This window comes from Vicugna pacos, chromosome 2 (genome assembly GCF_048564905.1).
Source record: "Vicugna pacos chromosome 2, VicPac4, whole genome shotgun sequence".
Taxonomy (NCBI): domain Eukaryota; kingdom Metazoa; phylum Chordata; class Mammalia; order Artiodactyla; family Camelidae; genus Vicugna; species Vicugna pacos.
This window is the reverse complement of record NC_132988.1, coordinates 68,823,087-68,843,977: the sequence shown is the minus strand read 5'-3', so window position 1 is coordinate 68,843,977 and position 20,891 is coordinate 68,823,087. Positions and strand designations below refer to the sequence as shown.

The 20,891-nt window shown below is 36.1% G+C and overlaps 1 protein-coding gene across 1 annotated transcript in view; it reads right to left on the bottom strand.

The window, feature by feature from the left end:
- Window positions 1-20,891, bottom strand: part of MOB1B (MOB kinase activator 1B) — a 54,397-nt gene that overhangs the window by 22,607 nt on the left and 10,899 nt on the right. Inside the window, exon 2 of the mRNA XM_072941121.1 lies at window positions 925-1,091. Coding sequence (XP_072797222.1) covers window positions 925-1,091 — 167 coding nt within the window. The remainder of the gene's footprint in view (window positions 1-924; window positions 1,092-20,891) is intronic.

Below are 20,891 nucleotides of genomic sequence, written 5' to 3'. Positions count from 1 at the left end.
CCTGGAGCTCTAGGCATTTCAATAGTACAGATACTCAGTTCTGGTATTTGAGACAAAGAGAATACAGACAGAAAATGATGATCGGCTTTTATACTTAAAAATCAGAATTTCAGGTAGAACAGAAGCTCTGTGATGCCTTCCTTAGATTTTTTAAATTAGAAAATGAGCTCTCAAATAAATGGTACAAATAGGCACAAACAAGTGCCCCCCAAAAGAATGTACACATATACTGGAAACTTACTCTGAATCTTGTCCTTGAGGGGTCACAGAACTATCTATATAGGTAAGATCAGCCTCATCAATAAAACAAACCAACCACTTTATCTCTTTAGTAACTAAACTCCCTAGGTCCAGGAGGATAACTGTATTAAATAAATACTGCTCTTATGTAAATGCTGTCACATCGAAGTTTTAAGACATTTCAGTAAAATCCTTTAGGTTCCTGAAAGTTACCAGTGGGTGGCAGCTCAATTTATAAATCCCATGATATGTTTCAAATTATAATAAGACACCATCAAATACTACATTAAAAGTACTGTTTTGTTTTTCTTTGGTCAAAGCATAGACATTTAGTGTATATTTTCAATTAAATTTCATTTTATTTTTACTAGTCATATAAATTGCCTCCAATTATAAAATTCTATTAATTTCTTCACCAATGCTGAAAAGCCCTCAATATTAAAAGTACCACTTCTATTTCTCAACTTTCTCTGGCTAAATTTCCAAGAATATATTTATTTTCTATTTATATTTTTTACTTCCCAGAGGTTAAGAATATACCATAAACATATTTTACTGAGATATCACTATATTGTGATATTAGGTTGCTAACTAGATCCTCGAATAGACAGCACCCCAACACTCACCTACAATGAGGCTACTACCCTATGGTAGAGTCTTCTGAGAAACAGAAAGGCTACTTACTGTTCACTGCAACCCACTCATTGAGATCTTCCCCCTCAGGAAGCATGACAGCCATCCGGAGGTTTCCACTGCCAAGTGTGGCCTCTGCATGCTTTAAGAGCTCATACTGGTGAGAACCCTCGGGAATGTTCTTCTTTGGTTTAAAGGTTTTAGAGGAACGGCTACCACTACGAATAGAAAAGAAGAAAGGGCACTTTAGTATTTAAGGCATGACTTTCAAGAGAGTCTACTACACTGTTCCTGGATAAAACAGCAGAGAGGTGATCCTCAAAGTCCACAAATAAACTGTCCTAAGTCATACAGGCTACATTAAATTCTGGCAGTATCACTGCTGTAGTTACTGTGTTTGATTACCCAAAACTCCTACAAACCTTCTCTACATTCCCTACTGTAACTCCCAAGGAGAAAAAGGATTTTTAGCTAGAACTAACCCAGCTAACTAATCCAACAATAAATTAACAATTCAGGATTATAAACTGTAATCTATAAAAACAAAAAGTAACTTCTGTGATAATTTTTAGTCATTGTATTCCTTTTCACCCTTATTCTAAGTCTTTCACCCTAATACAGTTTCCTTTGTATAGAAAGCATAAAGATATAATTTTATATCAATAAAGCACAAAAATCCTAGAGCAAGAAAGAAAAGCTACATCTTCTATCCAATTATAGGAAGCACCAGCAATCTTAATCCAGAGTTGCAGGTATGCAGGTAAGTGACTAGACATTAATATGGTTGCTCAAATTTCTAAATGTATGTGTATATTTACACACATACAAATATATTTTTTAAATGGATCAAATCAAACTAGTCTTAGAAATGGTTTTTAAGAGTTCTTAAGAGATGGAGTCTTCTGTTAATGCTGGCAAATTCTTTTCAAACTGTACAATATTCCAGTCATCCATTCTCTAGACACCTCCTCTTCTTATGAAAAGGAATAGTTAGGGAAAGACTGAATTAGAAGAGGCTGGGTAAGTGGGAATTACATAAAATTTAATGTTATTAAATTCATGTCACCATAATATTCAGACATTTGAACACATGAAAATTAAAATAAAATTCCAAAGAGAACAGATAAACAATAATTATACTCTTCAAACTCTCCAACCCCTTTTTCCCAAGCTTACCCCCAAGATCGTTCCTTTTTTCCCCAAGATAAAGCAGTAGGTCTCATCCCTGGTACATTTTATAATCAGTTGAAAAGCTTTCAAAACGTACTGAGGATCCTAACATAAACTAAGACTTCACCAGTCAATATGAAAACGAATATATGTACTTATATGTATAACTGAAGCATTATGCTGTACACCAGAAATTGACACAATATTGCAAACTGACTATACTTCAATTAAAAAAAAAAGAAGAATCTACCAGTCTACTCAAATATCCAACTCAAGTGACAGGTATTTTCACTCTAAGATAATGGCATTCTCCTTTGAATGTAAGTCTCAGGTGATTATTTAGAGTAAAGGATGCTCCTCAGCTCTGACACTGGCCCCTCTCCCTGCCAGATGTCTCTACTCAACAGCCAAGGAATCTTTAAAACACTGATCAGATGATGTTACTCCTCTGCTTACAACCACTCAGTGGCTTTACTCAGAGTAAATCCTGAAGTCAAATATTAGACACAGTCAAATTCTGGACCCACATCAGAGTGTGGAAACTCTTTTTCAGTTTAATCAGATAATGTATCAAACACCAAATTCCCTCACAGCACCTCTAAAATACAAAAACATAGAAAAGATCATTATGCCTACTGAGCCTGAGGCTTATTTCATTTTCCTGCTTCTTCTCACCCTTTGTTTATTAAAATTTAGTGTGAGAAACAAACATTTTTACAAAAAGACACTTTACTAACTTATGTGTGGCCAATTACAAAAACAGCTCTCCTAACACCAGTCTGGTGCATGCCTCCAGGTCAAGTGTTGAGTACACTCCTTTTAACGGGCCCACTGCTCTTGAGGACGTGACAAGCTGCTTTGAGAAGGGCTGGCAGTCCCTGAGAACAAGCATATCAGCTGTGCCTGCACTCGGCAGGGTCAGAGCCTCATCTGCCCCCCAACCATCTACTTACTGAACCACTCTGCCCCGAAACTGCGAGCTTCCAAATGCTCTCTTGATTGATGCCCCACCCAGAACTGCTCTTCCACAATGCTCAACAAACCACCTCAGAAGACCTTACACTTAGGTAGAAAGAAAAAAGAAATCTGAATTTGATTTTGTGAAGGCCAGTTTTGACACTTATCGGCAATATTATCTCAGGCAAATTACCAAACTATTTTGTGCCTATTTTCTTAACAGTGAAAGCCTAATAAAAATAATAAAACACCACTACTACCTGTATCATAGAACAGTTAGTTGCAAGATGAGAAAATAAGCTGTAAAATGCTGTGCAAATGTTAGTACTCTCATTATCCTTCTTTTTCCTGAACCAGAATGACCTAAGGTGAAAACAAAAACAAACACAAAAAAACGGCAGTGCAATGTCCAAAGCCGGATTCAACCCCTATTCCCACTCTCATCTCCTAAGACTGGATGGGAAAAATATATTCTTACTTTGAAACAAGTGCTCTTACATATCAAGTTCCAAACAGAATTTCAAAAAGTGTTTTGTTTTGGTGTTTGGTGCTATTCCCATATCAAGGTTCAGGTGATCTCAGAATAACCCTGGGGCTAGACTGGAAATCAAGAAAACAAGGTCCCGGTCCTCATTTTGCTATTTTCTTCTTATGTTACTTAAGAAACCACAAATTATCATCTTGAGCTTCAATTTCTTTATTTTGTTTTTTGAAAGTCTGGAAAATAACTTTTAACAAAAGGGTATAATTTAGAGATGAGATGATGTTTATAAAGTATTTTAGTTCTCCATTCTCCATTTCCACGTACATTCATACTTCCAAACTGCTTTTCAAGTCCTCCATTGAATTCCCTATCCCTATGACCCTTCTGCTTTATTCAGGCAGAATAACTAACAATATTCTGACTTTTTAAAATATTCTTTTTTGAAACTATATTCAGCTTTTTCTTCAACTGCTACCTGAAACTTCAGCCAAGATGCACCCTACCCTGGAAGGGGTAGTCAATACTGGTCCTCATTCACATGTCAAAAGACCCAGACAAATTCAAAAGCACAAATACCAAAGCATGTACACAAAAGTCCTCAGTAATGACTGCAAGCTTTAATAGTAACAATGTGTGACCAAAAGTATATATCTCACATGGCATGTTAAGATATTTGATGCAAATATTCAAAAACATTTTCAATAACATAAAGTATGCAGCCCTTCCACCCCACTCTCCTCAGAAGAAAGCTGTATATCGAAGAATTTCAGGAGAAATAGCTTGTGTATCGTTCCAGAGAGTCTCTGTCCATATGTCCATACAAGCATAAAAATGCTTGTGCCTGTTTGTTTGTTTTTACACAATTGTTGCACACTATAGTATACTAAATAATGTTTTTCACTTAATATATCCAGGAGATTGTTGTATATTAAGGTAGAAGTAGTTCTATTTTATTCTTTTTAAAAACTGAACAGTATTTCCTTATACAGATATAAAATATTTTTAATCAATCACCTATTGATAAACACTTAGGTTGTTTCCAGTCATTTCTCACTTCACACAACGCTACAGTAAATATCCTCGTATTATGAAACATAAATTCTTAGAAGTAAAATTGCTGTGCTAAAGAGCATATACATTTTAAAGTTTTATATAAGGCTTATTTTTCCCCCCAAATAAGGTGTACACTTTTAAAGTCCCATTAACAATGTTTGAGAGTAGCCATATACTTTTTCAGTCTTAGAGGACAGGGATTCAACTGCTAGTTTCTCTTGTACAGCTCCCAACACAGCATCATAACTATATGAGAATTTACAGCTTTCTGATTAGAATGTGATTGTGATTGACATTTCATAGCATTACCCTGAGGTCTTATCTTTCCAAATAAATATCCAGGATTCAGGTTTGTTTACCCCAGTCCTCTTACTCATATTTGAAGGCCATTCTATTTCTAGAGCAAGACAGGATGGTTTGACAAGTAAATAATTGAGCCTTAAGGGAAATATGAATACACATCCCTTATAATCAGTCATCCAATTTGATCTACCTTTTGTAAATTTCAAAAGCATCATTTCTTTCTTCTTTGAGACCCTAAAGAATAGATTAGGCCCCACTATGATATCTACATTTATTCCCATAAACCATTTCTTACCATCTCAACATAGCTACACCCATCATTACCCTTAACTTTAACCCTTTATTGTTCAGTCCAACTCTCAACAAACTTGGTATTTTCTAAGTTGGACTCAAGAATTTTAAGGCTGAAGGAATTGGGGTGATTTATAGAGAACTCAAAACAAGGGTACACTAGTAAGGTTAGAATAGATATCTGTGTGTTTTGACATAGAAAAACATGTCGATATATTCAAAATTAGAAGCAAACTAACATCCACTTATTTGTGTCAATGATGCCATACCTTCAGTTAAGTGACTTACTCTGATCACCCCACTAATTAAATGTCAGAAGTGGAATTCAACAACAATCCATTATCTTGCACAAGTTACTTAACGTTACCAAGCCTCAGCTTTCTCGTCTATAAAATGGGAATAATAACACCTATTGAACACTTACTATTGAATTCTGTGGTAAGAACTCCACCAATATTAGTTCTCTTTATTCTACCTCTAGGTACCAATCTATCATTCACATCAATAGCTCCTTCTATTGGTCTAAGTTCAAAATGAGAGATCAGGGACTTGATAAACACTTGTTAATTGATAGTTCCAGTCAACTTCCGACTGAGAACTCCTACATTAGGATAGTAATCAAGATGATTAATATTAAGTAACACTTACTGCAGGCCTTGTACTGATGATTATTTTACATGCAATATCTCATTTAACCCCATAACTCTATGATGTACATGTTATTACTTTATTTTCATGGGTAACAAAACTGAGGCTTAAAGTACTTAAATAATTTGCTCAAGCTTATAAAATTGATAAATCAAGGAGCCAGAATTTAAATCTAGGATTTAAATATTTAAAGCTCATTCTTTTATCCAGTACCCAACACTGCATGATGCTTACCCTTATCTTCTACCCAGTTATTTCTAACAATTTTCTTCCTTTATTATCGCAGTTTAATCAAGCCACTTATGAAACAATACAAGGCTAATTTATACTTAGAGTGTTATTAATAGGCACATTTTAAAAAACAATCTTCAGACTACCTAATACCTCATACCTCTTCTAATTTATATGAATATTTAGTGCTGCCATTGGAAAAAATACAATTTTACCAGAGAGCATTTCCCCCAAAAGGGGGAAAAGCAAAACATGTTAGAAACTGTCAAAAAAAAAAAAAAACTGTCAAGGTCAAGTACAATGTATTCTAGAAATAATAAAGCTAAAGGCTAAAAGCCAAGAGTACCAAAAAGACAATCTTGATTCAGAAAGTCAGCAATATAAATAAACATATCTATTTACATATCTCCCTTACAGCCTTTAAAAATCACTATTATTATAGGTGATACAGTTGCTGTTAATATTAGGAGAGTAAAAAACGTTTAGTATTGCTGGAAAGCAAGAAAGAACACCAAAAGCAGATCAGAAATTGAGGAAATCTGGTTAAGATGAAAAAGTTGATGTAATAAAGCGACAGAGAAAGTCTGAAAAAAACCTAGCCTAGAACATGCCCAGCAGAGGACTCGGTGAAGGTAAGAGTGGTTCCCGCTGTGCTCCAAGCTCAGAGTCTGGAGTACAGCAGAGGAAAAGGACTCTGAGAGATGCTTCAGGAATTATATGGGACGTTGATTTAGAGTCTTTGCACAAGCGAATCCCAATACCCTGCTCTGCCAGTGGCCTTTTTCTGGGAAGTAGGCAAGAGGCAGCAGGTATTTAACATTATGCTAAAGCTCAGAGCTTTGAGGGCAAGGAGGTTCCTCTGTAGGCAGTTCAGTAAAATTAAAACTTCTGCTCTGTGAAAGACACTGTAAACCACAGACAAGGAGAAAATCTTTGCAAACCATACATCTGATAAAGGACTTGTATCCAAAATACACAAGAGGTTCTTAGAACTCAACAATAAGAAAACAATCCAATGAAGAAATGGGCAAAAGATATAAACAAATCTCACTGAAGAAGATACACAGATGGCAAGTAAGTATATGAAAAGATGCTCAACATCATCTGTCATCAGGGAATTGCAAACTTAAACAATGAGATACTACTGCACACCTATTAAAATGGCTACTATCCAAAACAACTGACAATACCAAAAGCTGATGAGGACGCAGAACAACATTCATGGCTGTTAGGAATGGAAAATGCAAAATGGCACAACCACTTTGGGAGACAGTTCAGCAGTTTGCTACTAAGTTAAACACAATCTTTCTATAGTCTAGCAATCCCACTCTTAGGTATTTACCCAATTGAGCTGAAAACCTGTGTCCACACAAAAACCTGCCAGTGAATGTTCATAGCAACTTCAATCATAGTTACCAAAACTAGAAGCAACCAAGATGCATTTCAATAGGTGAATCAATACACAAACTGTGGTATATCCATAAAATGGAATATTATGTTTAGTGATTAAGAAGAAATGAGCTATGGAGCCACACACAAAGAAAAGTGAAAAACAAAAACATGGAAGAAGCTTTAACTAAATGTTGTTAAGTAAAAGAATCTAGACTGAAAAGGCTACACAGTGTATGATTCTAAATACAAGGCACTCTGGAAAAGCTACAGGACAGTAGAATAATTAGTGCCTGCCAGGGGTTTGGGGGGAAGGGAGGACAGATGACTAGGTATATTCCCAAGAAAACTGAAATATGTGTCCACAAAAACGTGTACACTTATGTTCATAGCACCATTATACATAAGAGCCAAAAAGTAGAAGGAGCCCAGAAGTCCATCAACTGATGCATAGATAAATAAAACATGGTATTATTTATACAGTGAACTATTATTCAGCCCTTAAAAGAGTGAAATACTGATACATGCTATAACATGGTGAATCTTGAAAATATTATCCTAAGAGAAAAAACTAAGACACAAAATATGTAGTATCACATATTTTATGATTCCATTTATATGAAATATCCAGAATAGACAACTCCATTGAAACAAAAAGTAGATCAGTAGTTGCCAGGGGCTGGAGAAGGAGAAATGAAAGGTGACTACTAATAATACAAATTTTAGGGGTGATGAAAATGATCTGGAATTAGATAGTTGTGATGGTTGCCCAACTTTGTGAATATATTAAATACACTGAATTGAACACTTTAAAGAATGAATTCTATGGTATATGAATTACAGCTCAATTTAAAATTTTTTTAATGTTTACTATTTAAAAAATAGTCTCCCAATAATGTTCCTCACTTCCTCAATAAGTCATTTTCTTTCATCCATTTATGCACTCTTGCATTCCTTCATCCAACTACCATATTCTGACTACCTACTATATTCTAAGTAGCACTGCTATAGTGAAAAAAACAGAATGATGTGACAGATAATGTGATGTGACAAGGCACTACAGTAGATTATGTGGTTAGAGAAGCTTCTCCAAGGCCAGAAAGACCAGAAGAAGGAATCAGCCATAGAACAATCTGGGGAAGAGGGAAGAGCATTCCAGGTTTACAGGATAAACCAGCACAAAAGTGACTTTTTCAGGAAGAGGGGTAAAAAGGTAACTGTGACTAAGGTATCATGAATGATGGTAACAGTGGTATAAGAAATTAGAAAGGCTTGTAGAACCATACTAGGTAAGATTTTAGAGGCCAAAGCATGGAATTTAGATTATTATTTTAAGCATAAATGGGAAGCCACTGGAGATTTCAAAAAAAAAAAAAACAGAAACAGAAGTATAATATGCCTTAATGTTCTAATCATTCCAGTTGCCATGTAAACAATGGACTGGGAAACAAATTTCTTCTGTATAGCACAGGGAACTATATTCAATATCTTGTAGTAGCCTATAATGAAAAAGAATATGAAAACAAACATACATATGTATATGTATGACTAAAACATTATGCTGTACACCAGAAACTGACGTAACATTGTTAAATGATTATATTTCAATTAAAACAAAACAAAAAAAAGAATGGACTAGGAAGAGGGCAAAAGTGAAAACAGAGAAGCCAGTTAGGAAAGTACTACAAAGAAGACAGAATGATGGCTTGGACTAATGGGGATAGAAAGATGAAGCCAGATTCCAATATCTGTAGGAAGAACCAACAGGAGATTTCAGGATTTGTGGAGAGTGGTGAAGGAGAGAGAATCAAGAAGACTTCTAGGTTTTTAGCCTCAGGTAGGTAGAAAAGGGCCATTTATTGAGATAGGTTTGGGGAGATGGGTTTTGGACATAATAACTTGAGATACCTATTAAACACCCAAATGAGTAAGTTAGGTAGGCAGTTGTACATATACATCTCAGGCTCAGAGGAAAGGTCAGACTGAGGGTAACTAATAATCTAACCAGTGAGGACTAGTTGGGACAGTGCCAAAAGATGCAGTATATATCATTAAAATGAGTGTTTTATAAACTATGGGAAGTCCTATAGTAAAGAAAATCGTTTATGGTTTAGCTTAGCATTTCCCAAACATCTTTAGGCATGGGAACTTTTATTCCACTTTTTAACATCTTGTTCTTTAACACAGAGTAGGGACCACCGCACTAGTACATTAAAATGCTAACTGAGTTACCTCCCAATTTTACAGCATACTCACAGCACTTCAGTTTTATAAAGTCACTCAGTGACTTCATACAAGAACAGGTAGAGGGGTTGGTCAATTCACTATTTAATACCCCATAACATTTTATAATCTAATACTTTTAGAAAATAATAAAGCACTTCACAAGCAAAGGCCAATTAGTTTCTACCTCTGTGAAGTTATGTTAGGTATTATCTCATCTAGAGATGAAGACACTAAAGTTTTATCACTTATCACTGATCACCCTTTGAGATTCTGAGTTGTATACAGGCTGTAGTTTCCTTTGCTCAGCACTAAATTCATTATTCCTGTCAGTACGTAGGTACTAGACCAAAGGAGATTTTAGGAAGTGCCCATAGTCGAATGTCTAGGTGATTTCCATGCAACAGCAGTAAATACACTTTCTGAATACTATACAACGGGGACTGTCAGAAGGAAGAAACCAAAACTTGCACATACAGAGCTCAGAATGAGCATCAACCTGCAACTGAGTTGGCAGTAATTTCAAACATACTGGTATTTCAACCAAGAAATACCTAGGGAGCTTAAACATCACTTCTTTTATAAAAACATTTCCTGACCTTCCATGAAAAACTGTCCATTCTCTAGTGTCTCACTGTAGCTTAAAGAACCTATAACATATATACATATACGTGTGTGTGTTCTCTTTTACATAGCTGTTGAACATGAAAGACTGTGTCCTCTTCATTTTTGTAACTACACTGACTAATATGATATCTGGCATACAGCAGAGGAAAGGGCAAAGGATTTGGAGTAAAGACCCAGTTTCATATCCTGTCTTTTAACTTATTAGCTGTGAAATCTTGGATAAATTATACAACTTCTTTAAGCTTAAAACTAAAAAACTAGACATGGTATCACCAATTTTACAGGACCATTATGACAATTAAATGAATGAATACATTTAAAGCACCTTAGTTTTGAGGTAGCTATCACATAGCAAATGTGCAATATAGGAAATGACAGCTTAAAAATGTTCAGTGAATACTCAGGTATATGCACATACACACACATACACACACACATATATATAGATCCTGTCTTAGTCCATTCAGGCTGCTGTCACAAAATACCACAGACTAGGTGGCTTATAAACAATAACAATTTATTTCTCCTTGTTTGGGGGACTGGAAGTCCAAGATCAGAGTGCCAGCACTGTCAGGTACAGTGAAGGCCCTCTTCCAGGTTTCTGAATGCCCACTTTTCAATGCATCCTCATATGGTGGAAGAGGCTAGGGAGTTCTGTGGGGTCTTTTTCACAAGGGCACTAATTCCAATAATGACGGTAGAGTCCTCATACCCTAATGACCTTCCAAAGGCCTCAACTCCTAATACCATCACACTGGGCATTAAGATTTCAGCTTACGGATTTGGGCAGACACATTCAGACCACAGCAATCCTCCTGCCAGACTTCTCACTAACCCATAAAGGATCAGCTTAAAACATTACCTCCTCATGCTTACTGGATTATATTTTTCTCTCTCTCTCACTAGATTGTAGATTACTCAAGAATATGGATCATGTGTTATCCTTGAATCCCCAGTACCTAACACAGAACCTGGGACATAGCAGGTAATAATATTTACCATAGCAGTAATAAGTATTTACTATCTTTTTAAAAAAATATTTACTATCTTAAATAATGATACTGAAAATAGAGAAGTCTTTTTTTAAGCCTCTTTGTGTATATATATATTTTTTTAATTGAAGTTGAGTTGATTTACAATGTTTTGTTAGTTTCTGGTGCACAGCATAGTGATCCAATTATATATATTCTTTTTCATATTATTTTTCATTGTAATTAATTACAAGCTATTTAATATAGTTCCCTCTGCTATACACAGCAGGACCTTGTTACCTATTTTGTATATAGTAGTTTCTATCTGCTAATCCCAAACTCCTAATTTATCCTTCCCACTTCCTTTTGTAACCATAAGTTTTCCAAATCTGTGAGTGTTTCTGTTTTGTAAGTAAGTTCATTTGTGTAATTTTTTTAGATTCCACACATAAATGATACATATTTATCTTTCTCTGTCTGACTTACTTCACTTAGTATGATAATCTCTAGGCCTACCCATGTTGCTGCAAATGGCATTATTTCATTATTTTTTATGGCTAAGTAGTAGTCCACATATCTTCTTTACCCAATCATCTGTCGATGGACATTTAGGTTGCTTCAGGGTCTTGGCTATTGTAAAACAGTACTGCTATTAACACTGGGATGAGTGTATCTTTTTGAATTAGATTTTCCTCCAGACATATGCCCAGGAGTGGGATTGCTGGATCATATGGTAAGTCTATTTGTAGTTTTTTAAGGAATCTCCCTACTGATTTCCATAGTGGCTGCACCAAATCACATTCTCACCAACAGTATAGGAGGGTTCCCTTTTTTCCATACTCTCTGTAGCAATTATTTTTGACACTTTAATTATGTCTTGGTGTGTTCTTCTTTGTGTTAATCCTGTATGGGACTCTCTGTGCTTCCTGGACTTGGGTGACTTTTCTTCCCCAGGTTAGGGAAGTTTTCTGCTATTATCTCTTCGAATATTTTCTGGAGCCCTTTTTCTCTTTCTTCTCCTATAATGTGAATGTTGGTGCACTTTATACTGTCCCAGAGGTCTCTCAAACTGTCTGTCTTCATTTCTCCTCATTCTGTTTTCTGTTCTGCAGTAGTGATTTCCACTACTCTGTCTTCTAACTCACTGACCTGTTCTTCTGCCTCATTTAGTCTATTCTTGGTTCCCTCTAGTGTATTATTCATTGCAGTAATTGTATTCTTCTACTCTGTTTGTTCTGTATATTTTCTAACTCCTTGCTATAAACTTCCTTCTGTGCATCTATTCTCTGATCATCTTCACAATCATTACCCTGAACTCTTTCTTAGGTATGTTGCCTATCTCCTCATCACTTATTTCTTCTTCCAGGATTTTATCTTGTGCCTTTGCCTGGAAAATACTCCTCTGCTGCCTCATTTTGTCTAATTTCTATTTGCATTTTTATGTACGTTAGTTATGTTTCTCAACCTTGGAGAAGTGGCCCTCTGTAGGAGATGTACTATGTATCCCAGCAATGTACTCCCTGCTCGTCACCCAGGGGCCTGTGGCCAGCTGGTCCCAGGGTAGATTCTGGCCTATGTTTGAGGACTTGTTTTGCAGGTTGCAAGATCAAAGTTTAATAGCTTCTGATGTCTGCCCCCTGGTGGGTGAGGCTGGTCTAAAGGCTGACGCAAGCTTCCTGGTGGGAGGGGCTGGTACCTGTCCACTGATGGGTGGAGCTGGCCTTCTGGTGGGCAGGGCTGTCTAAGGGCATGTCTAGAGGCTGCTGTGGCGTCAGTGTTAGGCAGTGTCTGCTGATGGGTGGGGATATGTCCCCACCTAGTTAGTTGTTTGGCCTGAGGCATCCCAGCTCTGGAGCCTAAAGGTTGTTGGGTGGGGGCAAGTATCGGTGCTAATGTCCAAGCAAGATGTCAGCCTCCTTGAAGGAGAGTTCATTCAGATGAACACTCTTGAACGTCCGCCACAGTGTCCATGCTCCCAGGGTGAGCCACAGCCAACCCACACCTCCCCAGGAGACCCCCAAACCCAGCATAGGGGTCAGGCCCAGGCTCCTATGAAATTACTGCTTTTGTCCTTGGTCTCAGCAAGCATGAGAATTTCTGTGTGATCCTTAGGCATACAGCCTCTGATTCCCCCAGTCCTACAGAGCTCCTGTAATCCAGCCCCACTGGCCTTCAAAGCTCAATACTCTGGGCACTCCTCTTCCTGGTGCCAGATTCCCAGGCTGGGGAGCCTGATATGGGACTCATATCTCTCATTCCTGTGGGAGAACCTCTATGATGTAATTATTCTCCAGTTTGCGGGTCACCCACCCAGGGGAATAGGGTATATTGCAAGTCCCCCCCCCACCAGTCTTCTTGCGGTTTCTCAAGTTTTTAGCTACCGAAGATCCTTTCTGGTAGTTTCCAGTCTTTATCGCTGGTTGTTCTGCAGTTAGTGTGGTCTTGGTGTGCCTGTGAGAGGAGGTGAACCCAGCTCCTTCTACTCCACCATCCTGAAAGCAAGTCTCAGCCTGCTTCCTCTCCAGCATTTATTATTTGTATACTTTTTAATGATGGCCATTCTACCTTATTGTCATTTTGATTTGCATTTCTCTGATAATTAGTGATACTAAGCACCTTTTCATGTGCCTACTGAACATTTGTTTGTCTTCACTGGAGAAATGTCTGTTTAGGTCTTCTGCCCATTTTTTAATTGGGTTTTGTTTTTTTGTTACTGAGTTGTATGAGCTGTTTGTATATTCTGGAAGTTAAGCCCTTGTCAGTGGCATCATTTGCAAATATTTTCTCCTAGTCTGTAGGTTGTCTTTTCACTTTGTTTACGGTTTCCTTTGCTGTGCAAAAGCTTCTGAGTTTAATTAGGTCCCATTTGAAGGAGAGAAAAATCTTGCTCTTATTGCAAGAAGCAGTTGCTTTACCAGAATTAAAGAAAAGGATTGATCCATTATCTTTATTTGGTGCAACAAATCTAAAAGATTTTTAACTACAGCAAGAGAAGTAACAGATGGATTGGGAATATTTCCTACGCCTGACACCAAAATTTCATTTTCCATCTTAGGCCCTTTAGAGTCCTGCCCTATTACACCTTGGCTGAAAAATGGGTCATTCAAAGGAAGACATTTCACTTTAAGCAACTCTCCAATTGGGGGAGGGGAGGAGTAGAGAGAATGTAGATCTTATTTTTCATTTTATTTAGTTATTTTTGATAGGTTGCAGTTTCCTCCCATAGTTTAGAGTAATTTAACTATACTTTAAAAACTAATAGGCACTTCCGTGTAGTAATAGGATTTTTTCCCCCAAAGTAAAAGAACAGAATTTCCCCTGGCATTTAATTTAAAACTGCAGCTCATTATAAAGGGTGTAACAAAAGATCAAGTCTATAGTCTTGGTGGTAATGGTAACAGTACAATCTTCATATCAGATACAAATCTCAAGTTAACACCAGAGCAAAAGTTCACCTAAAATTCCTAGAGTCCATCATTTGCCTTCAAGTTTGAAGCAGTAACATGATAGATATCAATGCAATCGTGACATAGCAGTTTTATGGTCTAAATGCTCTGAAATTAAATTCTTAAAATAAAGCCAGCCTGACTAAGGAAAAAAAACCTAAAGTTAAAATCAGATGTAGCCTATTTATCTCATATACTTTTAAGTGAACTTTCTTTTTTCATTGGATGCCTAGTCATCCCTAGAGAATTAATTCAGGGGTTATTTTTCCCTCAGGAAGCTTCACTGATATTCTAAGCTATGTTGAGGACATCTTCTCTGTGTTCATACGTAACACTATAATATGTCTCTATTTTATAGGCACCACAAGAGTCTCAAAGGCAAGGACTGAATCAAGTCATCACTTCATCTCCAGAACCTAGCAGAGGTCTAGGTCAGAACAGATCCCTAATAAATGTTTGTTGAGATAAACTGATAAAGGATTCCAGGTCAAAAACATAAAGGTAAAGCAAATACTTTGCCATTTGCTAAATTTACATTCTCAGCTTATACAAACATGCCCAGTCATAAAAGATACAGAAGCACCGCACATACTACAGATGCATAGTAGTACATGCATTATGTTTTAAACTAACATTACGGTACTTCAGTTGAACAAATGGAATCATCTAAGCACAAAATTACAGCACAAGACTGTATAAGGATTTACATGACACTGTCAGTTTAAACTTCAAGGACCCCCTATAGCAGGGTCCCTTCCAAGGTACTGGAATGAGTGCTGGTAATGTGTTCCCATGGTTGTGTGCTTTCACAAAAAATTGCAGAAGTAAGCTTGTTTTCACGAAAATTGCAAAGGTAAGCTAACTGCAATTGGTTAAGACTGCTGTCTCTGACTCCCCTCCAGCAAACTTCTTCCTTGGTCAGTGAGGTATTCTGGGTATTTGGCTAAAGGGAATTGAACTGAGGATATATTTAGTTTAGATTTCAGAGGACACACGCAGTTCACAATCACTTCCATGTATGATTAGATGATTGCCAGTCTCAGTATAGGAATTACTTCCAGGAGTATCCCTACCACCCAAGCACTGCCTTACCTGATCATTTGTACTAATGCGCAGGACCAGCATCACCTGGATATGAGCTCCACAGGGTATTGGCACCAATGTAAGAACAGTGTTTCATATATGGAAGAAACTTAATGAAAATTTCTCCAGATTTGACAACAACCTTAAAATATTCCATGACATTATCAGTAAAATGAGCTGGGAATGTGAATATGTCTACTATCAGTAATAATAAACACATTTTGATCAGCCAAGCTAGAGGAAAAAGTAAATAATCTTTCTATTCTATTAAAAACTATCATCCCATTTTACAAATTTTTGACATAAGAAGTGGACAAAAAGTATGGAGCTAAAAATATAAATTAAAAAATATTAAGGGATATCAGGCTTAATTGCATATTATTATTAATTTGACTTTACATTATTGTAATCTATTGTAACTTTTTCTCATTCTAAAATTTACTTTGTTACCTAATTTTATATTCATAACTTTTTATTCATTTTCTCAAGAAAGGTCCTGCAAAAATTGGATTAGTCTCTACCCACTTGAAAGCTCACTAAAGGTACTGGCAGATGAAAAGTTAGAAGCTACAGCCTGATACAACTGATTCTCTCAGTTATCTACACACAAACCTGTTAGGTACCTTCTCAGAGGAAGTACTCTCGACCCTCCCCTACAGAATTAACCATGCTCTCCTCCAGGTACTGCTAACTCTGTACAGTCTCCTATCATCATATTGCCAAACTAACTCATCTGTCTCCCCTATTAACGTGTGCAGTTTAGGAGCCAGTCCTATTCATGTCTTATTTGTGTGGGTATTTTTTCAGAAGCTATTTTGTAATGCTTAAAATAAGTGATCAAAAATTCTTGATCTTTTTAGAAGTTGCTATTCCTTGATGTTTAGGAAAGTTTATTCAATAAGGCTCTTTCAACTATCTTAGATGTTGATTCATCACTATGGGTATGAACAGGATTAACTCTAAGAATTGACGCAATGACCTAGAGTTGAAGTACTGTGTCATCCCAGTGTTTTGCTCACCTAAAGGATCATTATAGTTGAAAAAGCTGTGTTGTCCAATGGGGGAAAATAAGCAGCAAGTGCAAATAATAGGCAGTAGTAAACTACTTGTTCCTCCTCCGTAAAAGCTGAGCTACTCATTTAGCTAATGGGATCTCTAAAACTTCATGAAGTGAAGTGGAAGTATGCCCTTGCATCAAACACCCACTTTATTTTTAAGTTTTACTTTTAAAAATTAAGGGAGATTTTGGTGTGATGAAAATATTCTGGGACTTGAAAGGGGTGTGGATTACACAAGGGTACACATTTGTCTAAATAATCAAACTATAAATTTAAGACCTGAGCATTTTCACTATTTGTAAATCATACTTCAATAAAACAAAAATAAAAATAAACTTAAAGCAATGAACTTGAGCCTACTCATACATATCTCTGAGCTACATAATAGGGAAATACCTCCCATAATGTTCCTAAATATTTATACAATAATTTTTTTTACTGACATTTTTGCCTCTAGTTCTTAATCTAGTTTGAGCCTCTGATAATATGAAAGACATTATGAGACTTCTCTCATAGAAACATAATATTTTGCACACATAAAATCAAGGAGGTGCTAAAACCTGTTCATAAACCCAGAAAAAAGAACTCCTGCCCTAGTCTGTCTCATTTCTCTCAGGCTATCGGGAGAACATTCATTTTCTCCTGAAACCTTCTAAGACTCTAACTTATTTTCTAGTCCTTTAGATGTATTCTGAATAAAACCAAGCAGACGTTTAAGATAAGTCTTTTACTCAATGAAAAAAAAATCTACAGTCTATATTCTATGGTTTATTCTTTTTCTATTCAATAGTGACTCTAACAGAAAGCTTTGCTCATATTTGTAAAACAATTTATACTAAAGTTCAAAATCACAGCATTTATGCAAAATTCAATGCATTAAATTAATATTCGTAAGAAAATAAAGAAGCCCATGTTGATGTCTACAAAAACTGATTAAGTGTCCTGGGAAATGGGAAAAGCCTTTATTTCTTTTAAGGACTGGAACTAGAGGAAGATATTGGAAACATGAACACAGAAGTTATAAATAATTTTTCTCCTATAAGTCTGATGTCAAATGCAGCTGACTGGTTTTTGCTTGCTGCTTTGTTTTATTTTGTTTTTTTTTTAATAAAACCAAACATCATTCTTGATTTGGAGATAAATTTTAACCAATGGATAATTAAAGTCAAAGACATTAAAGTTTAAATGAGATTTGCTAAAGCATACTTTAGAAGTATAACATGAATAATCTGGAATATCAGTGAAGACTAATAATAAATAATAAATAAATAAAAGGTAGCTCCTCACAACTCAAATTTAGATTAATCCTTTTTTTTTTTTTTTTTTGGTTAAAGTGAGTTATGCAACGCAGTTAGAAAAAGGACTTTTAGACTCACTACCTACTAATACATTGCAATAACAAAGAACTCAAAAAACATTAAGTAGTTTAACACAATAACATAATTTCCTTTCATTTAGAGATAGCATACAACTGTGGATGATTAGCAGAGAACATGGCAATAAAATGGATCAGTACCCATAAGAAGACTATCTTGAAGAACAATGGTTAAAGTTGGTGGGCTGAAAATACACATAGTTTCCACTCCATATTCAAAGTGATAATAAAGTGAATTTTCAAAATAATCAATCCCATAAGGACAAAAAAAGAGTGAAAGAGGAAACAACAACAAAATTTTAGGAACTAGAAAGCAGATGAATAAATAACCGAATTAACATACCTAAAACTCTAACCCTAAACTTAAAAGCAACTCAATTTAAGCCACAGATCCCATAAAAGGCTCAGGAATTAGTATAAGCAGGTTATTCTGAAAGTAGGAGTGAAGATGGAACAAGACTTTCACAGTTCATTTAAGGAGTTACACACTCAGGACCCCCTCTGCAATCTATACAGTGGACTTCTATACTACCCTCATCCTGAGAAAAGACTAGAAGCTAAAAGTTTATTCTATGGGAGGGTACAGCTTAGTGGTAGAGTATGTGCCTAGCATGCACAAGGTCCTGGGTTCAGTACCCAGTGGCTCCATTAAAGATAAATAAATAAAAACCTAATTACCCCCCCAAATTAATTAATTAACTTTAAAAAAAAACGTACTGAGTACACGGAAAATAAAACAAAAAATTTCCAGAAACAGCATAAAGATGTCCAAGAAAGGAGAAATAAAATTACAGGGTATACTTGGCTCAACTATCAACAGAGTTTATATAGTACTAATTATAATGAGAAGCTGGTAGGATATGAAGTATGTATATATATATGGTATGGGGAGGGGGGAGTGACATCCTCTCCTTCCATAAGAATTCAATAGTTAATGCCTAGAAATGAAAAATTAATATGTAACGATATAAATAAGTTAGAGATAAGAAATTAAAAGTGAAAATAATCAGGTAAGAGTTCAAGTATCTGTATCTAGAAGCAGAAAAAGGAGGGGTTGTTTTTATGACGAGTCTTACAGAACCATTTGATGCTAAATTAAATCATGTACATGATAATACTGACAAAAAATTAAAACTAAATTTTAAAAAATTTGAAATCTTAAAGTCTGAACACTTATCAAAACATGGCAATAAAATAGGTTATGTACAGAAATGTTAATAAACTTGGTCTATCTCTAAAATCTAAGCATACTGCACAATAATGTATGTATGACCCCAGCATATTTACAATAGACTATAGACAAGTAAGCCAAAATCACCTCTATGTATGCAGACTTCTCCTCCATTAGGTTTATTAGCTGGTGGCTACTGCCATCATCCTTAGCTCTACTGTCAAAAATTGTTTCAAAAACATTCATTCATCTTAGAAACTTTGCCAGATTCAATCAATTTGATATGCCAATGGCCCCTGAGGAAACCAAAAGCCATCAGTTAGATACACATCAAGCTGCAATTTGTAAAAGCAGCACAGGGTAGTGGAAAGTGACTGCTGACTGAACCTACGGCCCTGGAATCAGAGAGCACTTCCCCACTTAGTAAGAGACCTTGACTACTTAGCCTCTCTGGAGCCTTATTTCCCTCATCTAAAAATGAAGAAAGCATTGTGCTGCAGAGTTGTTTCAAACATTGGAAACCAGTAAGTAAAATAATGCAATGCCTGGCACAAAGATCAATGAAAGCCATGTACTATTATTATTTCACTCAAGCATTATCTTCTCCATATGGAATAGTAGAAATCTTGTCTGTGCAATTAGGCATTCCTGGTTTAGAATCCCTAATTCGCCTTATACTAGTTAGGTGACCTTAGGTAAGCTAATTTATCGCTCTTGAAAATGACTTTTCCCCCTTTTGCCTCTTTTCTGTTCCCCTATAACCTCAAAAGAACCTAATAATAGGAATGAGATCACTAGGCAACTTAAAATAACTCCAGATTTATGCTCTCCTGAATGTACACATCTTGCCTAACCTGTTGATTCTTTTCCTAGATGAAAAGAAGAATGAAGAATGAAGTAAAGAATGATTAGCCCTCTACCCCCAACAGCTCTCTCAGCAATCCTGCAGGCAGATCACGTGGCAAGATAACATCTGAAGAGAGAGTCAGCCAGTCTGCAAAGCAATAGAGAAAGATGTAGAAACCAACCTCTTGTCTCAATGATTCACTGAGATTCTTTACCCACCCTACTCCCGACCTTTTCCCTTGAAAAACTGTCATGGCTGAGCAGAATCTTCAGAGTTGATCTCTGGACGTGAGTCCACCTTCTCCCCAGATTGCTGGATTTTCTGATTAAAGCACCTTCCCTTTCTATGGACACTTGCCTCTTGTTCATTGGCTTTTGAGTGGCAAGCAGCCAAACCTCAGTTCAGTAACACTTTGAATGCAAAAAAAGAGAAATTGTATCACCTACCATGTAGGATGGTTCTGAAACCAAATAATATGTACAGAAATATAAAGCACCACCCAGTGCAGAGTTAGTGCTCAATAATTGTTATCAGTTAAAAATATCTGTACCATCTCTTTATCCTTTGTAGTGAAGAAATAAGCTACATTATATCTAATTTTGTACTTTTTAAATAAGCAACTGTAAAAAGTGGGAAGTCATGTCATGTCAAAAAATACAACTAAAATAGTAAGACACTTGGAATTCTTAGT